Consider the following 20,803-nt stretch of genomic DNA (forward strand, 5'->3'; position numbering starts at 1 on the left):
ACTGTCCGCACCATGATTTTTCAATCCGATTATTGAATCATCAACTCAATACTTCAACCCGTCGTTCAGGGTGGAGATATACCGGCACAACAAGGAGGAGAGAATAGCGAGGACTTGGGGGACGACGGCAAGCGGGCTGCCGTACGTGGAGAAGGCGATCGAGCGGGCGGGGGAGTGGCTAATAGGAGGGGACCTGGAGCTGCTCGAGCCCATCAAGTACAACGACGGGCTGGACCAGTACCGGCTCACCCCGGCCAAGCTCCGAGCCGAGTTCGACCGGCGCGGAGCCGACGCGGTCTTCGCCTTCCAGCTCCGCAACCCGGTCCACAACGGCCACGCCCTGCTCATGAACGACACCCGACGGCGCCTCCTCGAGCAGGGCTTCAAGAACCCGCTTCTTCTTCTTCATCCCTTGGGCGGTTTCACCAAGCCGGATGACGTCCCCCTCGACGTGCGCATGGAGCAGCACAGAAAGGTTTGATTTTTTTTGGTGGGTTTTTTTTTTGGTTTTTTGGGGAAGATTTGATGGGGTTTTGGTTGTAGGTGTTGGAGGAGGGGGTTTTGGACCCGGAGACGACGATAGTGGCGATATTTCCGTCGCCGATGCACTACGCGGGGCCGACGGAGGTGCAGTGGCACGCCAAGGCGAGGCTGAACGCGGGGGCCAATTTTTATATTGTGGGGCGAGACCCGGCCGGCATGGGGCATCCTCTGGAGAACAGGGATCTCTACGACCCCGACCATGGCAAGAAGGTCCTCAGCATGGCTCCTGGCCTCGAGAAGCTCAACATCTTGCCTTTCAAGGTTCCTCTCTCTCTCTCTCTCTCTCTCTCTCTCTCTCTCTCTATCTCCCTCTCTCTCTCTATCTCCCTCTCTATCTCTATCTCCCTCTCTCTGTCTCCCTCTCACCCTGTTGTTCTCTGTTTCTACCTTCGTCCATCTCTCTCTCTATCTCACTTTCTCTCTCTCTTTCTCTCTGCCTCCATCACATTCTGTTGCTCCTTCTGTTTCTCCCTTTGTTCATCTCTCTCTATCTCACTTTCTCTCTCTCTCTCTCTCTGCCTCCCTCTCACCCTGTTGCTCTCTGTTTCTACTTTTCTCCATCTCTCTCTCTCTATCTCTGCCTCCCTCTCACCCCTGTTGCTCTCTGTTTCTACCTTTCTCCATCTCTCTCTCTATCTCACCATTTCTCTCTCTCTGCCTCCATCACATTCTGTTGCTCCTGTTTCTAACTTTCTCCATATCTCACTCTCAGCCTGTTGCTCTATCTGTTTCTCCCTTTTTCCATCTCTCCCTCTTTCACCCTTTCAGCCTGTTGCTCTATCTGTTTCTCCCTTTCTCCATATCTCTCTCTCTATCTCCTTCTCACTTTGTTGCTCTATCTGTTTCTCCCTTTCTCCATCTCTCTCTCTCTCTATCTCCTTCTCACTTCGTCGCCCTATCTGTTTCCCCCTCTCTCCATCTCTCTCTATCCCTATCTCCTTCTCAGTCTGTTGCCCTGCCTGTTTCTCCCGTTCTCCATCTCTCTCTATCTACTTCTACATGTTTCTCTCTTGTCTCCATTACCCTCTGTTCCCTCTCTCTCTTCTCTACCCTCCACCGAATCTCCCTCTTACACATGTTTCATGTAAAAGAAAACTCTCCCTTCCTGGCCCTAACTTTCGTTTCTCCTGGTGTCTCTGTAAAGGTGGCGGCTTACGACACGTCTCAAGGGAAGATGGCCTTCTTCGACCCTTCTCGGACCAAGGACTTTCTCTTCATCTCTGGCACCAAGGTTAGCGCAGCTTCTTCTTCTGAGTCATCAAACCAACTTCAAATCTTCTTTCTTATCAACGTTCCATGTAATTTTGGAGCAGATGAGGACCTACGCCAGGACGGGAGAGAACCCTCCCGACGGTTTCATGTGCCCGGGAGGATGGGAAGTCCTCGTCAACTACTACAAAAGCTTGCAGGCGGAGGAATCTACCCCTTCACCACGAACCCCAGTCACCGTGTGAGTCAAATTCCCACCCACTTTGTACCTTCTTGTCATACCATTTTTACTTGTTCACTTTTCCATATATATCCGATTTTATCTGTGTTCATGAGAATATTTGGCGAGGCAAAACAATTTGAAATGCAACTAGGGATTAATCGATTATATAAGAAGTGTGTCAACGGGTAAGAAAGTACACTCGTACCTGGAATTTTCAAGTACCCGCTTAAATTTTTCCTTGATACTGGAAATATAGCTTGTAATCATTGCGAAGGTTTGCCAGCGCCCTTCTGCATGGCCCCTCTGAATAAGAATCAAGAAGCAGCAGAGGAAACAGTGAGAAAGAAAAACATTTTGTTTTCTTCAAATCTCTCAATAGGAGGGTATAAAATTACTGACCACCCAGAATCGTGTGAAGCTTCTGAAAGTCCCCGGGGGAACATATGTCGACTAGTGCATACATCCCCGGCCTCAGCGCTTCATCCACCTCCCTGGCACGTATAGAAAATCATGTAAATTAAGTATGAAAAGGGCCTGATTGAGTTTAAGTTTCAGTTAGTGAGAAAGATGGGTTTGTTAGTAGACCTGGTAATGCCAGTTTTCCGAGGTCCAGTTCCTGAACACACGGAGAGATAATCAGATAGAAAATGGCTGGCGAACGTCCCCACGCTGTCCTTTTGCTGACCGATCTGCTCAGGAGGCAGGAAATTTTTAAAATTCAACAGATTCTTGAAATTCATCAGCAAGTTTATTATTTCAAACCAGAAATCGCGCAAACTGATTGGAACCGGCAGTTAAACTACAATGCAATTCATATCATTGTCATCATCGTCATTGTCGTCGTCATCGTCTGCATCTTGAGTGGTAGTGATGAGGCTTTCGTCATCCCTCGTCATCTTACTGTGGTTAACCAAAGGATGACAGCGAGAGACGATGACAACTTTGATTTGCCATCGTTATCGTTATCCTGATGAGGACAAATGATGCCGATGGCAACACCTCCTTGTCATAATCCATGACAGTTATTTCTAAAGGGCAACTACCCCTTCTCCCTGGATAAGTGAAATGACTGAAATACTCCTCCGGGGGAGGGGCTATGATGGTATTACAAACCTCTTCATAAACTCTGCGGAGGAAGCCTGCACATGTTGAAGCCTCTTCCACATTCAAAGCAAACTGACCGTCACCTTCCTCATCATGGGATTCTAAACAGACAAGAAGAGTAGTCGTCGAATCTTCCAGGAGAGCAATACATTGTGTTGTCTCACTGCAAGTGTTTGAAAACAGAGCATAAGTGAGGCTTTATATTTTTTAAATATCAAAATAGGCAATTGCATACTCGTTCATCCAAGCATAAATGATGAAACATTGGGAATTCTTCATCACATACCTTTTTTGATGCCGGATAACTGTGCAAAGTAACCTACAACAAGCAGCATAGAGGTCTAGAAAGAACCGACCAATACTTTTCCGAGTCTGGCTCGGTGATTGGGAAGACTTTATCTGATGAAAATGCATAAAAAGAGAGGAGGGCACACGCAAGGACTGCCCTACGAAGCATGGGTCCATCTTTAGCTGAGCATTTCTTCGAGAAAACTTTCTAAGAATCTCAACACACATCAGGACCGTTGATCCCGGATCGGCGTCAACCCCCAGTTCATCGAATGCATAAGCCTTCCCAGAAAAAATAAACGGGCCTTGAAGATGTAAAATTATATTAAACAGGGAGCCCACCAAATTTTGCGCGTGGTCTTTGATGATCCCAAACAGTTTGTCACCTGTACGCCAATCAAAATCACTTGAGTTGCCAGTTAATTTATGCTGAGCCAAGATGGATGTAGAAAAATTACCTGAAAATGAATCAAAAACTAAATCAAGGAAGTCAAGGCCTGCAGCAATTATGGCAGAAACTCTATCATTGCACATTCCTCCACGCCGCATCCCCACCAAAATACTACCAAGAGATTGGATTAAGAGCACAAACTTTGAGCGCAGTTGCTCCCTGAGTAATTCTTTGAACGACAACCGAAGCCTACTCCTCAATTCATCGAGTTTTTGACTCGTCAGGCTCGCAGAACACACGTCAATACTGTGCTCCTCTGATTCTGCCGCTGTCTCGTGCGATGCGAGAGTTGCGGCCTTGCCTTGCAAAGAAATGCATTTTCCCATCGCTCTTAGATGTATATTCACCATCTGAGAGTATAATCCGCCGGAGAGGACTGAACTGTCGGCAGTTAAACAGCTGCCAAGAACTTCAAGATACTTGATTATCCCATCCATATACACAAACAGGTGGCTCGGCGATTCTCCAAAAGAAAGGAGATCCGCAGATTCGATAAGAGCATTTGCCGAGGTTGATCGCAGGTAATTACAAAGATGATGTCGCTTCTGCGGTTTCTGAAGTAAACGTGACTGTCGAAACTTGAGAATTCCGGCGGCTGACAAGAAAATCTGCCTGATCAAGAAGGCAATATCAAGATTTTCGCCTTCCAAAGAGCTTCTTAAGACAGACAATTTCAAGTGATGCTGATCATCATGATCTGAGGGTAATATCATCATCACGCAGCGGTCGAGGAATTCTTCAAATAAGTCCATAGATTTCTCAACAGGAAATATTTCATCTAAAACGCACGGCATCGACACAAGGCCCCATACGAATCCTTGAAGACAGGAGAGAATGCACGACACTTCATTATTATTCCCCTGCTTAACATTACATGCTTTCGTCTTTAGTTCAAGATCAGCGGCCACAGAAGTCAGCTTCGTATCAATTTCGACCGATGATACATTTATAACACCGCATAAAGAGCTAAACAAATAAGATGTGTGGTCTAGCAATCGAAAGAACAGCGAGTTCACATCGCTGCTCAGCTTGTCTCTGAAAAAAGAAGCCCGCAGTCCAACCACCCGAGAAACTGACGGCAAAAGCCATTGGATTGTAGATTGATCACTTACATTGATGAATTTACAAGATGAAAAACAAAGCTGCTTCAAGGTCCTTCGACAGCTAACGAACAACTTTAACAAGTCAAATCGTACTTCATTAGACAACTGGTCGTGGCTCATAATGGCAGAAACCAAAACCCTAGAAAATATACAACAGTAAACAATTACGATTATCAATTATTTATTCTTCAATTAAGAGTACAGTAAGACAAACTTACCTTTCAAGATAAAGGATATAACATACAATTGCAGCAAGTATGCCCTGATCATCGCATATTTCGGACAAAATGCAAGACAAATTAAGCAATCCTTCAAGAGTTCTCATTTCCAGCAGCAAGGAAGAGAGAACTCCAACTGATATCATTACATCATCCTTACTCGGATTGAAAACGATATCTGACAAGCTTGAAGTTTCTCCAAATGCATCGAACATGAGCGATTGCACTGTCTTTTTGAAAATGCTCGACAGCCTTAAGGTCAGATGCCTCAAGACGACCTAAATAGAAGCCCAACGCCATCAAGATAAATTACAAGAGAAGATAAACATTTTTTCATTTTTTTCTCACTTTTTTTGTATTTATATCATTTAATGTTTTTCAACTATTTTTTTCATTTTTAACTATATTTCATTTCTAGAATAAAAAGGTTACCAGAGAAGATAGTTTTGAAGCCGCCGGAACACTTACCGTCTGTTCATAGAAGCTAACGTCCTTGAGAACTTCAGCAGCAATGCCGTGAAAGGTTACATGATTTGTAGATGAATAGCCTCCTTTCCCTTGATCGAGCCAGTGGCTAATCAATAGAGAAGAGAACGCCTTTAGCCCCTTTCTGGATGCATGATTGGGCCAGACATCAATATTTTGAGAGAGAAGCCAGAAAGTCGCAATTGGAAGTGATTTTTTGTTCAAAGAGCAAACTCTGAAGTCCCATTTGCTGTCCTTCGCCGCATCAAATAAGAGCAAGGGTTCAATCAAGAAACCGGTAAGATCAGACGCTTCCTGCCTCAATACTTTGATCAAATGTCTCAGCTTCTTGTTCTGTGCTTGCGTCTGAACTAGCTTTTTATTCCTTTGTACCAAATAATTGAAACTCTTGAGGAGGAGTTTCAAATCAACCAGCCGCTGCATAGCCATCATGTTCAGGACATAAGTCAAAGGTGGAAACTTTGCAACTTGTTCTTTGCTGGAATATATAGAAAAACCCTTAATAATCGAAACCAATGAAATCGATGGGTTTACTAACCAGGAAAAGTAACTTTCAACCATATGCCCTTCTTCCCCTTCCCAATCCTTTCCAGAACACGTGATAAATGACTTATTCCAGCTCAGACTCCGACACGAGACATATAGACGGAAAAGGCAAAGGAAAATCGAAGAAGTCTGTAACAAGCTCACACGATCAGCTAAACTTTTGCCGGCCAAACATGAGTAGAAGCAGTCAAAATCGCACCATTCCTTCTGCAGAAAGCTTTCCAAAGGCATCCTCACAGTACTCAATAGATCATCTATGGATTTCCCCACCAAAACACTATTACTTCCAGTCACAACCAGAGATTCCAACACTGTGCAATAGATTTCAGAAATAAGTCCAAATAATTCAGCTTCAACAAAAAAATTTCCGGAATCTATTTCACAAGCTCCTGAAAGAATGCTTTTCAACCACGTTAGGGCTTCTGAGAAATCAGATTTCAACTGACAGAGGCATTCGCCAGCCTGTCCTTCTGGTATAGACTTGATGGCATTTGAAACTGCAAGTCTAATGCTCTCTGAGCATACAATGGCCATGACCGCTTTTTTGCGAGCATCAGGAGGTAAACATCCAGAGGGAAAATTTGTTGAGAAACCATTTTCAGATCCATCGCCATGAAATTTAAAGGACCTCATTGCTTCGCACAAAGAAAATATTGGTTTTGTAGCCTACAAACAACACATTACAATTCAGTCCACACACTTTTCCAGGATGTTGGCAAATGAATCACAAGCTTGCTTAGTAGGCATAGTGTTCCCCCGTCCCCAGCCTGGTATCAGATGATGATATCACGACGGATGCTATACCAGATATCAGATGGAAAATCTGACATCTTTTACAGATATCTTGATATCGGATGACAATATAAGATTTCGGTTCCTACAGTTCCAATATTCTATATAGTTATGAGTCCCGATATCAACATCTATCTTCATCTCAGGGGTTGGATGAAGATACCCGCATTGATATCTGCTTTTTGACATCCGACAGATAATTTTAAAAAATCATCGTTTTATTTTCGATTTTTTTTTTGAAGAAAAGAGGGAAGATCACCCATGAACAGAGACCAACCCAATCATCCATATTCTAATTATATTAGCCCAGGCCCAGATCAAATTGTGCTGGATTCATCGAATTTCATGCCCAGATGGATTCAGTACATGGATGCTTTATAGAGCGCAGATCACGTCACATCACATTTCCCTTTGTGAATATTTATGCTATTTTTTACTTCTATTTTTTCCATATGGAACCCAAGGATCCTTAGATTTCAAACCAATATTATGATATAGGATATCGATATCTGGATACCAATTTTTGGTCCGGATTTCGATACCTGATATCCGGATGTCAGCATTCTGATATCTAATACCATCATCCTTTATGTCCTGACAATATCTGTTTCAATATCTGGTACTGGTGGATATTCGACATCCGTTCGAAACCAATTTTATCCAGATACCAGACATTGGTTGTTGGATGTCGGATATTGCACAGATATGGGCAAACACTTAGTGCGGAAGAGAAAGAACAAACGCCAGATCAACTGTCGGTCGTTGCAGAGCTGGTCATTAGAAGAGCTGAGAAATAGAGAAAGTCAAGAGCCGAACTAGAAAGTAAAAAAACTTTTATTAAGAAGGATATCATGGAAATATTCTTGTTCGAGGCTACGGGATTCTATACTTTCGAAAATCTGACCTTTATTCCCAATAAATACAATTAATCAATCTAGAAATTTGAAAGAGAAAACATCAATGTTGAGAAGCACGGACCTGTCTAAGATCACTGTACAGGTCAAGTAACTGGCGTCCAACTCTCAGAATTTCATTCTTGAGGGACGAATCATCTGATATTGCGAGGTAAGACAGCATCATGAACCAAATGTCAGTCATATCATCCCCAATCACATTGTATTCAATTTCAAGGAAATGACCAACGCTTACAACGAGTTCCCTTGCCATCAAATGAAGTCCATTTGCAAGCACATTTGATTTCGATGACCAAAAACCGTACAATTTTCTGATTGCCACAACAATTTCATCATATAATCTCTTCAGAAAACAGAAGAAATCCCCCTCAGCGGAATCTTGAGTCCGATCATAAATTCTTTTTCCCGCAGCAACTCCCAGAAGATCGTTGGCTGTTCTAATGCTGGAACAAAATCCCAAAATTTCCGTTTCAACCATGGCGATATCCAGTTCATTGAACTTCTTGCAATCAAGAAAAAGAGGCTCCATGAACTGATAGAACACTTCAAACAGCCCACTACTACTTCCATTCTCCGACTTGCTCATCATCGAGTTAACAAACACCTGAAAAACGTGCCCCAAGCCTCCCATTGCAACCGCGTTTTTTTTATGGACTATCTCTTGAAATTTCAAGAAAAAATGGCGATGATAACTTTCATTGAGACTTTTCACATTCAGATTTCTCAAAGCAGAAAACCCAGCAATATGTGAAGGATGGCACAAACCGTTGTACAAACAGTCTTCCACAGCAGAGAACACGCTGCTTCCCGCGTTCTCCTCTAGAAGGGCAAGCAACTCTACCAAAGGCTGAAGAAGCCTATCAACAAAGGGCTTAAAAATAGTCTTCGGGCTCGGATGAAATCTCATAAAACTGACGAAGTGATCAAGCAGAAGAATCAACAGCCCCAATAACTCCTCCTTACTAGAAAATGGGTTGCAATCCTTTGACGAGATTCTCGAGAGGAGATGAACAGCGGGGACAGCGCAAGAAGTCCACAAATCCACGCCTGCCGCATTGAAATTTCTGCCATTGAGCTTAAGAAGAAGCGACACACAATCGATGAAGGCCAGAAGAAATCTAGAAGAATCGCCATCATCTAACGAGGAAAACGCGTGGGTCAGCCCCTGAGCGATGGATCGAAGGAGATTATGAGACACGCCAACCGCGGATTTCTCCAAGCAGAACTTCAGAATAATCCAGAGTCTGAAATCGAGGCAGGAATCGGTGGAAATCAAGAGATGCTGGATCCAGTCAGCCAGGAAGGATATCAGCCGCGTTGTCTGAACAACTCCATTCCGTCGATCTTCGCCGATGAAATTGAATACTAGATCGATCTTCCTGCGACGAAATTAACTTTGAAATATCGATTCCGGCAGCGAGAAAGAGTAAGATGGAAGGGGTTTTGTGGGAGGACCTGTCGTTGGGGATATCTCTGCTGCGAAGAGAAAGAAGAAGATCGAGGCCCTTCCAGAGGCCAGCTTCTTGTGAGGAGGGAGCTGCTTCTGGAGCGGGTGCGCGCTTCCTCTTCTTGGAGAGAGCTTTCTTTGGGGCTGGCCTTTCGATCGACATCACCGATCGAAGTTCATCTGACGCTCGGAGGAAGAAAAAACAAGGAATTTAGAGGGGTTTGGGTCGATTTGGGGATGGATGAACGCGGCCGCGTCTGGCTGCGGGGAGGGAAGAAGCAGGTTGGGGTTTTAGGGAGGTTTTTGAGGCTCTTGAGTGGATATGACCCTATGCACAGTCGGGTATGATTTTTATTATTTAAATAATTTAGATTTATAATTGAATAACTACTTCCATATTCTATTTATAGTGTATGTTTACTGTGAATTAGTGGAAAGAAGAAATAGGGTTAACAGATGAAGAACGTGTAATTTCTATTTAAACTTAAGGCTCTTGAGCAGATATTGCCCTCTGCACAGTCTGGTATGATTTGCATTGTTTAAATAATTTAAATTGAAATAGTTGGCTAAGTACTTTAGATGTTCTTTTTATAAGTGTATATTAACTGTTAATTACTCAAAGGAAGAAAGTAGGGTTAAGAGAAGAAGAACATATAATTTCTATCTATCTATCTATAAAAGTAGGGCACACACAAGGTGACCTTGTCCCCTGGTGGTTCCGAAATAAAAGTATGGTCAAGTACAGCGTAAGGATTTGATGTTGAGAATAATGCTCTCCAAAAGCAGAACCTCAGCTTATAGATAATCATTTATTTCTTGAACAAAGACAGACTGATAATCATAAATGACGTGCGAATGTTGACGGTAACTTTATTTAATTTATGTATTTAGTCTCATCAAAATGATAAATTCCATATTTTAATTTTTAAAAATTAAAAATTCCATATCTCGTAGGTCACTTTTCTATTTTTTAATTTTTAAAAATAATTTTCTAAATAAAAATTCCAGAAAATAAATATGTTTAAGTCATAAAATACATTAGATTTATTTCAATTTTTTAAGGGTTTTAATATTTTAAGAATAAAATTCTATTTTTTGATTTTCGGTATTTTGTATAATTTTTTATGTTAAATTCATAAAGAAAATAACTCTCTGACCTTTAATTTAATTTAATTTCTTACTTTTTATGTCTTCCTAGACTTATGTGCCACACTGACAATCATATGATTTGAAACTCATACGTCATAGTCAAAGTATAATTGTTCATCCACAAGTTGTCTTTGGTGTCTCAAGTCTAAGGACCACTTACACAACCATGACGTGAATCAACCTGATTGACAGTTTGGTATAATATCATTCAAGGATTCATACATATCAATTTAGTGAACTCTTTCTTCTAAAGAGCGCCCACTATCTATATTTAGTGTCTCCATACTAATGGTAATGAGGCTGGTCATACTCATCATACGAGTGAGGCTAAATATTGCTATTCTATCTTGGATACTTGAATGTCCTTATTGAGTATCATTTGAATAGGAATAATTAAAAACTAGTGATATCCGTATTACTATCTCATCGTAATTCGCTGAGTTATATCATTTATTCATAGACTCCATTATAAGCATCACATGTGCACTATAATTGAAGATTAACCTTTAAGGGCATTTTAGTAAAATTATTAATGTGTGTTTGATGAATGTTCATAATAATGCATGCCTCAATGATTAGCCTAAATTTGGTGTATAAAATATATTGTAATTTTTGCTTGTAGACTTATACAATTAAATTTATAATAACCTTTAATCACTAAATACTATGTATAAAGCAAGGAGTCTAACCACCGGGAGTCACTAACAATAATTTTTAACATGGGTCAAATAAATTAATTCAAGAATAAATTAATTTTGCATTTAATGGGCCTTAATTGTGTTTAATTTTTGTTTGTAATTAATCAAAATTAAGAAAAATCTTAATTTCAATATTAATATTTTCGGTCAAGACAATCTAGATAGGATAATTTTAATTTTTATATCAGATTAATTTGGATTACCAATTTTCCAATCAGGATGATTTTTGAAGACAAATTTTATGTATTAAAATTTGGAATTAGTAATCAAGAAAGGATTATTGAAATTGGACTTGAAGATGGACGAATTTTTTGGATGAAATTTTGTATTTAGGCTTTTATATTTTGAATTGAATTTTTAAGCAATTAGTAGAAGAATTAACCTATAGAGAGAAAGTAGAATTTGGGAGAAAATGTATTAAATGTTAAATTTGACCCTAATCTAGATATCTAAGACACGTGTCCTTATTCCCAACCTCCATTTAAAATCCAACCGTCTGGATTGTAGAGGGTACGAAGACAAACCTACCCTCAAAATGTAAAGTCAATCGGACGGCCAGATCTCAATATATCACCATTTTACTGGTGATCAATTGTGACCGTTGGATATTTTATCTCTCCTCCAAGAAAATATGAAATGCTCTTTTTATTATTCGCTGCCTTGATTTCGCCACCCTCTGATTGCGTTCTGACACATCGTTTGCGCTTCCACAGGCAGTAATCATTGCATAATGATATGCATTTGAGCGGCTAACAAACCGTCACGTCGCCCCTTGTCAGCGTCGTTTTGAGTATATTTATTTCATTTTATTTTGAATATTTTGTTTGAGATAACAGTTGTGTGTATTTGTGTTTAAAAAAATGATCCAAGTGTAATTGTCTCAGTTGCTGCAAGAATGAAAAAAGATATTTGAGTTTTAAACACCAAGGGTCAAATACCGATCAAGGAATTTCATCCAAAGAGAAACATGGAGGAGAATAGGACTTGAGAAAAAAATGACAAAAATAGGGAGGTATTATTACAAGGAAGTCATAATTACATTTATGAATTTTTATCTCTGAACTAATAAATTTTTTATCTAAAAATATTCCTATTGAATAACATGAAATTAGGCCTTGTCTTGAATACTACTTAAGGAGTTGTCACACTTTGTTGAGGAGAACATAGAGTTCAGAAATATATTATTGTTGATAGATCGTTGTGGTTAGTCAGGTTAAGTCTTTAGGGGCCATAAGAAGAAGGCTTTGAGGGGCAAATTGAAGGTCAAGTGATGTCGTTTCGTGGGAGATTTTGGGGGTTGGGAGGAAAGAGCTTCATTGACTTTTTCCTTTTCTTGGTATCCTTGTTCAGCCCTATTCCGAAGTAATTTTCTTGGGGGGGCACTCACACAAACACGGTTAGGGCACATCATCACCTCATGGTAGATATCCCCGAGTAGCATTAAAGATTAGCATAATCTGTCTAAAAAAATTATGTTTCCCATTTCCTCTACCTCATTTCTAAAGTAGAAAAATCCTAGGTTAATTAAAATAAATAAATAAAGATAGAGAACCTAATTCACCCCTCCTCTTAGGCTATTCCTTAGCCATTTAAACTAAAAATAATGAATATGTTTGATTAATGAAATGAAACAGATCATAGAACACAATATGGAATGTGTGATTGGCTCGCTGGATATATTTATTTCCATCAGGACATAATCCAAACAAGATGTGTGCTTTGGTCAAAGCTGAGTTTGTAATTATGTCCATGTGTTGTTGTGGTCTCTTGAATTTTGATTTTTTCAATCTTGATTTTAAGCCTCCACACTAGCATTCGGGAGGAAGCCTAGAATTGTGGAATACTTTGAGGGTTGAGGAAAATAGAGCTTGACCAAAATTTTATTTATTGGCATCCTTATTACTACTCATTTTCAAATGTTTTTATTGGGGGTATTCACACAAACATACTTATGGCTCATCATCATCTCAGAATGGATACCCTTGAGCACCATTAAGGACTAGCATAGAATGTATACAAAACTAAATGAGTCTAATATATCCTCTATATTACTTCCTCATAAGTAGACCATATTTTCACATTGTTAACTAGAGTATAGTGAACACAATTTAAAGAATCTAATGTGTCTCCTCTTAGGTCACGCCTTAGCCACTTAAACTAATTAGGCCAATCACATACATGTAATTTCGGTATCAATGCATGTTACTCATCTCTTGTTTATAGTTGAAATACTAAAAAACTAACTTTATGACTTTGTTTTCAATTATTTAAAAACAGTGTATTTTATTTAATTTCAATAAATTCAAAAATACTTTTAAATATGTTTAACCATTGTGTGAATTTTTCATACATAAAAGGGACCTGTTTTTAAAGATTGTGCCTTCTTGCTTTTGGTGAGAGCCAACTTCTTCACATCGAACACTCTTTTTAGTATACGTCCATATTTTTTTATTATTTCAGAGTAATTCAGTATTAGATTATTTTATAGAATGATTTGTATAATGAAATACAAACTTCAAACTGATGCGAAAGTTTTTGTAAGAATATATAATGCAAAATGTTTCAAGCATGGAAATATCCATCCTTATTATTATTGTTTCTACCTTTGAAGTTATTTGTAAATAATCACAAAATTTAATTCAAAGATATTTATTAGTCAATTAATATTCATCGTCAGAAATTAAAACTATATTTTCCCAATGAGCAATGATATTTCTCTTAGCCTTAGCAGGTACCTCATATGTTAGTTCACAATAGAAGACCATTCTACACATCAATTTTCTACTTATGAATAATGATGTATGACATTATTATACACACTACATTTCTATGCATATATGATTGATATTATTCTTAGTTTTGCAACTTTTATTTTCTCTATTCATTCCACTTATTCTATGAGTTTTTTTCCCACATTAATTTATGTCCAAATTATTTTCTTGTCCCATATTTTATAGATTTCGAGATCTCTTATTTGCCAATAGAAAAAATATTAACCTGAAAGGAATTCCTAAGGATAGGAAATCTTCCTTTTGCGTGAACTTGGAGATAGGGTTGGCACAATAGCTTGGAAGATAACATTTCGTTAGCTCCTTAAAATGTTTTCCATTATTTATGATAAATTACTATCTCTCACCCCAAATTCATATATTATAGTCTGTAAAATTCCATAATCAAGCTTCATAAATTACATTATGCCTGGTTGACTTATGATAAAACTCAAAATTGATTTTTTTAGAGTCATTGTCGAAAAGTCTTATACTATCTCCCTAAGCTAATGTATAAATTTATTTTTCTCTACATATCTTATATTTCCTTGTTATTCAAAATTCAAAATTTCTAGTGTCTAAGCCTGCATCATGGACCAGTTTCTCAGTTTTACATACACAGGATAAGTCAGGATAAATCACAATATCAGCTAAAAATGACTTGTCCAAAAACATGAAATTTAGTCAGGTGAGTTGGTGAAATGAATTATATATATATACATCCATTATATTTACACACGTTTTTCGACTCACCGCGACTCATTCCATACGGAGAAAAATATATGGCTATTTTTTACCAGGGTCGATGAGTAATAATCATTGACAAAAATAAACTTTCCAAATCACCAAATGATTAAAAATATATAATGAGAAAAAATCAACTCGTAATATTTTATGTTTTTTTCTGGATAAAACATTAAAAGTAGCTAGCTATACAAAGCCACATAAAATGCCCCGTTTAAATGACTAAAGAAACACACATATTCCTTATGTCTCTTCCAAATAAACATAGGTAATCAGCCACATCTCACAAAAAATGCAACCGCCACCACGTGGCACTATCTGCGCCGTTGGATCCTCCATATCGGCGAGACCTATAAAACAGAGTTATAAATTGAATCAACTCCGTTTGAAACCGTCATCTCTAGTGGGGTCCACCACTAGAGACGAGAGTCGTGGCCGCGAGCGCACTATTTAAACCGACTTCAACAAGAATTCCAAATCAACAACTTTCCCGCCAAACACCTTCTTCCGTCTGTCTTCTGCGAGAGGAAGATCTGAGAGGAGAAATTGTTCAAAAATTCGAGAGATGAATTCAAAATACGATTCAGCTTCTGCGCAGATCGACATCGGGAGGAAACCTTCAAAGCGAGTTCTTCTACCTTCAATTTCAGATGAAGCTGCGGATTACACTGAGGAAGCCGTGGGATCTGCAGTAGACGAGCTTTCGTCGTCTTCTTCTAGTTTTCCTAGTGAAATCACTTCGAAATCTGCTTCGTTCTACGCCAGATCGAAGCGTCAGAAGAACCAGAGGACGGCTCCGATCGAGGTCGAGTTCCGTCCGATCACTCGGTCTTACGCCAAACGAAGGGAGAAACTCAAGGCCTTGGAAGAGAATGGAATTTTTGAAGGAGATAGTGCGGGGAATTCCTCTTCCGACTTTACAACATCGGAAATCACAAACGTTTCTGGAGTATTTTGCGATGAAAATCGCAGAAAAGTCTCGCTGCAGACGTCGGATTCGTACTGTCCTGGTTCAGGTTCTTTGGCCGTATCGTACTATGATTCTAGAGATCAGGATCAGTGCGATCTCGATGACGTGGCCGATTTCTCTTGCTCGGAAAGTCTATCGGACGGTCTGGAGAGTAGCCCTGGCAAGAACTACCACGGATTTCTCTCTGGATACTCGTCATCGCTAGTGCTCGATTCCTCCGACGACTGCTCAGAAACAAGGAAAGAGCAATCCGCTCCATCTTTCTTATCTGTTTTTCTTCGATTAGGCTCCGAATTCTGTCCTTCTGGCTCGCCAAAGTACTCGCCGGAGCATGAAAGCGACTACGCGCATGAGTTCACGGTAATATTTTTTCAAATATTTTCTTACAGATTCGGTAGAAACACATTTCTCATATCCGTTTCCAGTTGTTGAGATTTGCAGACCAGGATGACGAGGAGAGCTATGAGATGTTCCGAAGAAGAGAGAGGAACCAGGCCATTCTTTACGATTACACCGAAGGTTACGAGTTGGAAGCTCAATTTAGAAATCTCGTCATTCATCAACGCCTAGTCATAGTGAATTGGATGGTAGAGGTGAGCAATTCCTTCAGTACCGGCTTACAAACTAATAATCATTCATCTTCGTTATTTTTTATGAACAGCATGCGAACAAAGAGGAGCTTCAGTGTGAAACGCTGTTCCTCGCCGTGAGCTTGCTGGACCGCGTTCTTTGCAAAGGATCATTCAAAGCCGAAAGACACCTGCAGCTTCTGGGCATCGCATGCCTCATCCTCGCAATCAGGCTAGAAGAAAACCAACCATATAATTGGTATTTTTCTGAACCCCATTCGAATAGAAAAATTATCGTTCCCGCCAAGCCTGGGGAGCCAACTTTTCAAAATATTAACCGATTCTGGCGGGTTCGTCGCTGTTCATCAGCGTGAGGCGGAAATTCTTTCACGTGGGGGAGAACACGTACAGTCGGTGCGAAGTGGTGGCTATGGAATGGTTTGTACAGGAGGTTTTGAAATTCCAGTGCCTCCATCTCACCTCCTTCAACTTCTTATGGTAAGTCTGAGCTCGTTTAACTCGGGCGTAGTCCATACAGAGGGCGATTGAAGCCGTGATATGACTAATTTTGAGAATTTTTATCGATGTTTTTAAGGTTTTATCTCAAGGCCGCGAGAGCGGACGCGGAGGTGGAAAATCTCGCCAAGTATCTGGCCGTGATATCTCTCTTGGATCATGAGAGACTCGCTTTCTGGCCCTCCACCGTGGCCGCTGGCGTGGTCATCCTCGCTTCCCTCGCCGCTGGCCATGACGACTCATGCAACCAAGTCATGGAGGTTCAACTCCTCCGTCTGTCTCTCCCTCCCTCCCATTCTCTCTCCGTCTCTGTCTCAGTCTCACTCTCTTCTTTCTCTCTCTTCTGTCTCTCTCTTTTCTGTCTTTCCCTCTTCTTCTGTCTCTCTCTCCCTCTGTCTCTCTCTCTCTGTCTTTTCTGTTACCCTCTCCCTCTATCTCTCTCTGTGTCTTTTCTCTCTTCCCCTCTTCCTCCTGTCTCTCTCTCTCTCTCTCTCCCTCTGTCTCTCTGTCTCTCTGTCTGTCTGTCTGTCTGTCTGTCTGTCTGTCTGTCTCTCTCTCTCTCTCTTCTCTATTCCCTCTTCCTCTCTCTCTCTTCTCTATTCCCTCTTCCTCTCTTTCTCTCTTCCCTCTTCCTCTGTCTCTCTCTCTTTGTCTTTTCTCTCTTCCCTCTTCCTCTGTCTCTCTCTCTTTTTCTTTTCTCTCTTCCCTCTTCCTCTGTCTCTCTCTCTTTCTCTTTTCTATCTTCCCTCCTCCTCTCTTTCTCTCTCTTCCCTCTTCCTCTGTCTCTCTCTCTTTCTCTTTTCTCTCTTCCCTCTTCATCTGTCTCTCTCTCTCTTTCTCTTTTCTCTCTTACCTCTTCCTCTCTTTCTCTCTCTTCCCTCTTCCTCTGTCTCTTTCTCTTTTCTCTCTTCCCTCTTCATCTGTCTCTCTCTCTCTTTCTCTTTTCTCTCTTACCTCTTCCTCTCTTTCTCTCTCTTCCCTCTTCCTCTGTCTCTTTCTCTTTTCTCTCTTCCCTCTTCATCTGTCTCTCTCTCTCTTTCTCTTTTCTCTCTTACCTCTTCCTCTCTTTCTCTCTCTTCCCTCTTCCTCTGTCTCTTTCTCTCTCTCTTCCCTCTTTCTCTGTCTCTTCCTCTGTCTCTTTCTCTTTCTCTTTTCTCTCTTCCCTCTTCCGCTGTCTCTCTCTTTCTCTTTTCTCTCTTCCCTCTTCCTCTGTCTCTCTCTCTTTCTCTTTTCTCTCTTCCCTCCTCTCTTTCTCTCTCTTCCCTCTTCCTCTGTCTCTCTCTCTTTCTCTTTTGTCTCTTCCCTCTTCATCTGTCTCTCTCTCTCTTTCTCTTTTCTCTCTTACCTCTTCCTCTCTTTCTCTCTCTTCCCTCTTCCTCTGTCTCTTTCTCTCTCTCTTCCCTCTTTCTCTGTCTCTTCCTCTGTCTCTTTCTCTTTCTCTTTTCTCTCTTCCCTCTTCCTCTGTCTCTTTCTCTTTCTCTTTTCTCTCTTCCCTCTTCCTCTGTCTCTCTCTCTTTCTCTTTTCTCTCTTCCCTCCTCTCTTTCTCTCTCTTCTCTCTTCGTCTGTCTCTCTCTCTTTCTCTTTTGTCTCTTCCCTCTTCATCTGTCTCTCTCTCTCTTTCTCTTTTCTCTCTTACCTCTTCCTCTCTTTCTCTCTCTTCCCTCTTCCTCTGTCTCTTTCTCTCTCTCCTCCCTCTCTTCCCTCTTCCTCTGTCTCTTTCTCTCTCTTCCCTCTCTTCCCTCTCTTCCCTCTCTTCCCTCTTCCTCTGTCTCTTTCTCTTTCTCTTTTCTCTCTTCCCTCTTCCCCTGTCTCTCTCTCTTTCTCTCTTTTCTCTCTTCCCTCTTCCCCTGTCTCTCTCTCTTTCTCTCTTTTCTCTCTTCCCTCTTCCCCTGTCTCTCTCTCTTTCTCTCTTTTCTCTCTTCCCTCTTCCTCTGTCTCTCTCTTCCTCTCCCTCTCTGTCTCTCTCTTCCTCTCCCTCTGTCTCTCTGTCTTTCTCTCCCTCTGTCTCTCTCTCTCTCTCTCTCTCTCTTTCTCTCTTCCCTCTTCCTCTGTCTCTCTCTTCCTCTCCCTCTGTCTCTCTCTCTATCTCTCTTTTCTCCCTTCCCTCTTCCTCTGTCTCTCTCTTCCCTCTTCCTCTGTCTCTCTCTTCCTCTCCCTCTGTGTTTCTCTCTTCCTCTCCCTCTGTCTCTCTCTCCCTCTCCCTCTGTCTCTCTCACTCGTTTTTCTCTCCGTCTCTCTCCCTCCGTCGCTCTCGCTCTCTTTTCTCTCCCTCTCTCCCCCTCCGTCGCTCTCGCTCTCTTTTCTCTCCGTTTCTCTCCCTCTGTCATTCTCGCTCTCTTTTCTCTCTGTTTCTCTCCCTCTGTCTCTCTCACTCTCTTTCTCTCCCTCTGTCGCTCTCGCTCTCTATTCTCTCCGTCTCTATCTCTCTCTGTCGCTCTCGCTCTCTATTCTCTCCATCTCTATCTCTCTCTGTATCTCTCGCTCTGTTTTCTCTCGGTCTCTCTCTCTCTCTGTCTCTCTCGTTCTCTATTCTCTCCGTCTCTATCTGTCTCTCTGTCTCTGTATTTTCTCTCCGGCTCTCTCCCTGTCTCCGTCTCTATTTCGCTCTTTTCTCTCTGTCTCTGTCCCCTGATTCTCTCTTTCATCTCTTTATATTCCTCTCTCTCTCTCTCGACTTCTGAGTCCTCTCTCCTTTATCCTTCTCACTCCACCAACGACATCTTTTTTTTTCTCCCTATTTCTTTTCTCAAAATCCCTATCTGGCTTTCCTCTCTCTTTCTCTCGCTCTTCCCTTTCTAAGATTACATTCGTTTGCAGACGCACGTACGAACGAGGAACGACGATCTCTCCGAGTGCATAGAGGTCTGGTCTCACAAATCTTCTTGTCAATAGTTGATTATACTTATCAAATAAAGATAATCTGCGATTATAAACGGGGGAAACCCTTTTTTCCTGGCATACACAGAGCCTGAAGTGGCTGGTCAAATACGCTAATTAGGAAGAAACAGGAAGATTCTAAGCTCTCCAGCCGACCAATAACAGTAAGACCTCGATCCTCTCCTACAAACCATGACTGGCAGTAATTTGTAAGCAATTTCCTAATTCCCGCACATCGATGATTAGATATTACTGGTAGAGATTTAATTTCATTTTTATGGGCTTAGTCTAACTCATTTCCTCGTGGTTAAGCATAATAGTCTCTCGTTCACTCATTTCCATGTAACTGGCGCGATTAATCAATGGGGACTCCCACAAACTGGGGGGGGAGAAAATTCTAAATTTTAGTTGAATTCTATATTTTCTTTAGTCAATTACAAATTTAGTTTCTTTGACAATTTTACTGGTAGACAACATACATTGAATTCCGGGGGCCATTGATACATAAAATTTAAGTTGAAAGGATTATTTTGTTTTCATGATGTTATGGTAGAAAGACTATCAAGATAAAGTTTACGAGGGGAAAGGATAAATGTACTTCTTATTTTATTTGTTGTTGAAATGTAGCTATGACGCTTTATCTCGTCATTATAAATAAGACATCGCAGAAGTCACCCGTAATTGACGAATATATAATATAAATTAAGGTTAGAAAATTATCTCTAAAGTCGATTTCAGTAAATGGATGTGCATTTATGACACCTTATGCATTTATGAGATTGCGATTACTTTACCTTGAAGAAAATAGAAGTGTACAAACGATTAGGCAGGTAATGACTAGTCTCCTTCGGATCAACTGGTTATTGACTACATAAATTAATATCGAATTTTGTATTAATAAACAGTTTTACTGACAGATGAATAGATCGCATTACAATACCACATAATATCATTTTTTCGCTGTAAAAAATGATATTATGTAGTATAGAAATGCGATCTATTCATCTGTCAGTAATATTGACTTATTTATACAAAATTTGATTTTTATTCCTGTTTATTTCCTCCAGTTTATTGTGGTCTCAAAGTAAATATAAAAAATGAGCTGACTTATACAGAAATATTATGACAGCTCTAGTTAACTATGAAAGCATGGACTATGCTCTTAAGGGAGTTACTAAAATACAGGA

At 40.6% G+C, this 20,803-nt stretch overlaps 3 protein-coding genes across 5 annotated transcripts in view; 2 read left to right on the forward strand and 1 right to left on the reverse strand.

Moving 5' to 3' along the window:
- Positions 1 to 12,094, forward strand: part of LOC144716925 (ATP sulfurylase 2-like) — a 13,266-nt gene extending 1,172 nt beyond the window's left edge. The window contains exons 2-6 of one of the 3 annotated variants that reach the window (XM_078592203.1): positions 70 to 475; positions 544 to 804; positions 1,688 to 1,774; positions 1,857 to 1,993; positions 11,885 to 12,094. In XM_078592203.1, coding sequence (XP_078448329.1) covers positions 70 to 475; positions 544 to 804; positions 1,688 to 1,774; positions 1,857 to 1,993; positions 11,885 to 11,891 — 898 coding nt within the window. In that variant the 3' untranslated portion in view covers positions 11,892 to 12,094. Of the gene's footprint in view, positions 1 to 69; positions 476 to 543; positions 805 to 1,687; positions 1,775 to 1,856; positions 1,994 to 5,557; positions 6,100 to 11,884 lie in introns of those variants that run through there. The other 2 variants (XM_078592200.1, XM_078592201.1) reach the window with 2 other exon arrangements.
- On the reverse strand, positions 2,111 to 9,638 carry LOC144716924 (Urb2/Npa2 family protein). Its single transcript, XM_078592199.1, has 10 exons — positions 9,333 to 9,638; positions 7,942 to 9,256; positions 5,608 to 6,837; positions 5,140 to 5,417; positions 3,826 to 5,060; positions 3,366 to 3,753; positions 3,089 to 3,242; positions 2,561 to 2,664; positions 2,375 to 2,466; positions 2,111 to 2,278 (listed from the first exon to the last, which is right to left on the reverse strand). Exons 1-10 carry the CDS (start codon positions 9,485 to 9,487, stop codon positions 2,202 to 2,204), a joined length of 5,028 nt encoding a protein of 1,675 aa, XP_078448325.1. The 5' UTR covers positions 9,488 to 9,638; the 3' UTR covers positions 2,111 to 2,201.
- Positions 12,095 to 15,248: 3,154 nt separating the features above from the next.
- On the forward strand, positions 15,249 to 19,952 carry SDS (Cyclin family protein). Its single transcript, XM_078591445.1, has 7 exons — positions 15,249 to 16,013; positions 16,079 to 16,246; positions 16,303 to 16,481; positions 16,592 to 16,720; positions 16,818 to 16,998; positions 19,557 to 19,601; positions 19,705 to 19,952. The coding sequence occupies exons 1-7, from the start codon at positions 15,249 to 15,251 to the stop codon at positions 19,735 to 19,737; spliced, it is 1,500 nt and encodes a 499-aa protein (XP_078447571.1). The 3' UTR covers positions 19,738 to 19,952.
- The last annotated feature ends 851 nt before the right edge of the window (positions 19,953 to 20,803 follow it).

This window comes from Wolffia australiana, chromosome 2 (assembly GCF_029677425.1).
Source record: "Wolffia australiana isolate 7733 chromosome 2, ASM2967742v1".
NCBI lineage: Eukaryota > Viridiplantae > Streptophyta > Magnoliopsida > Alismatales > Araceae > Wolffia > Wolffia australiana.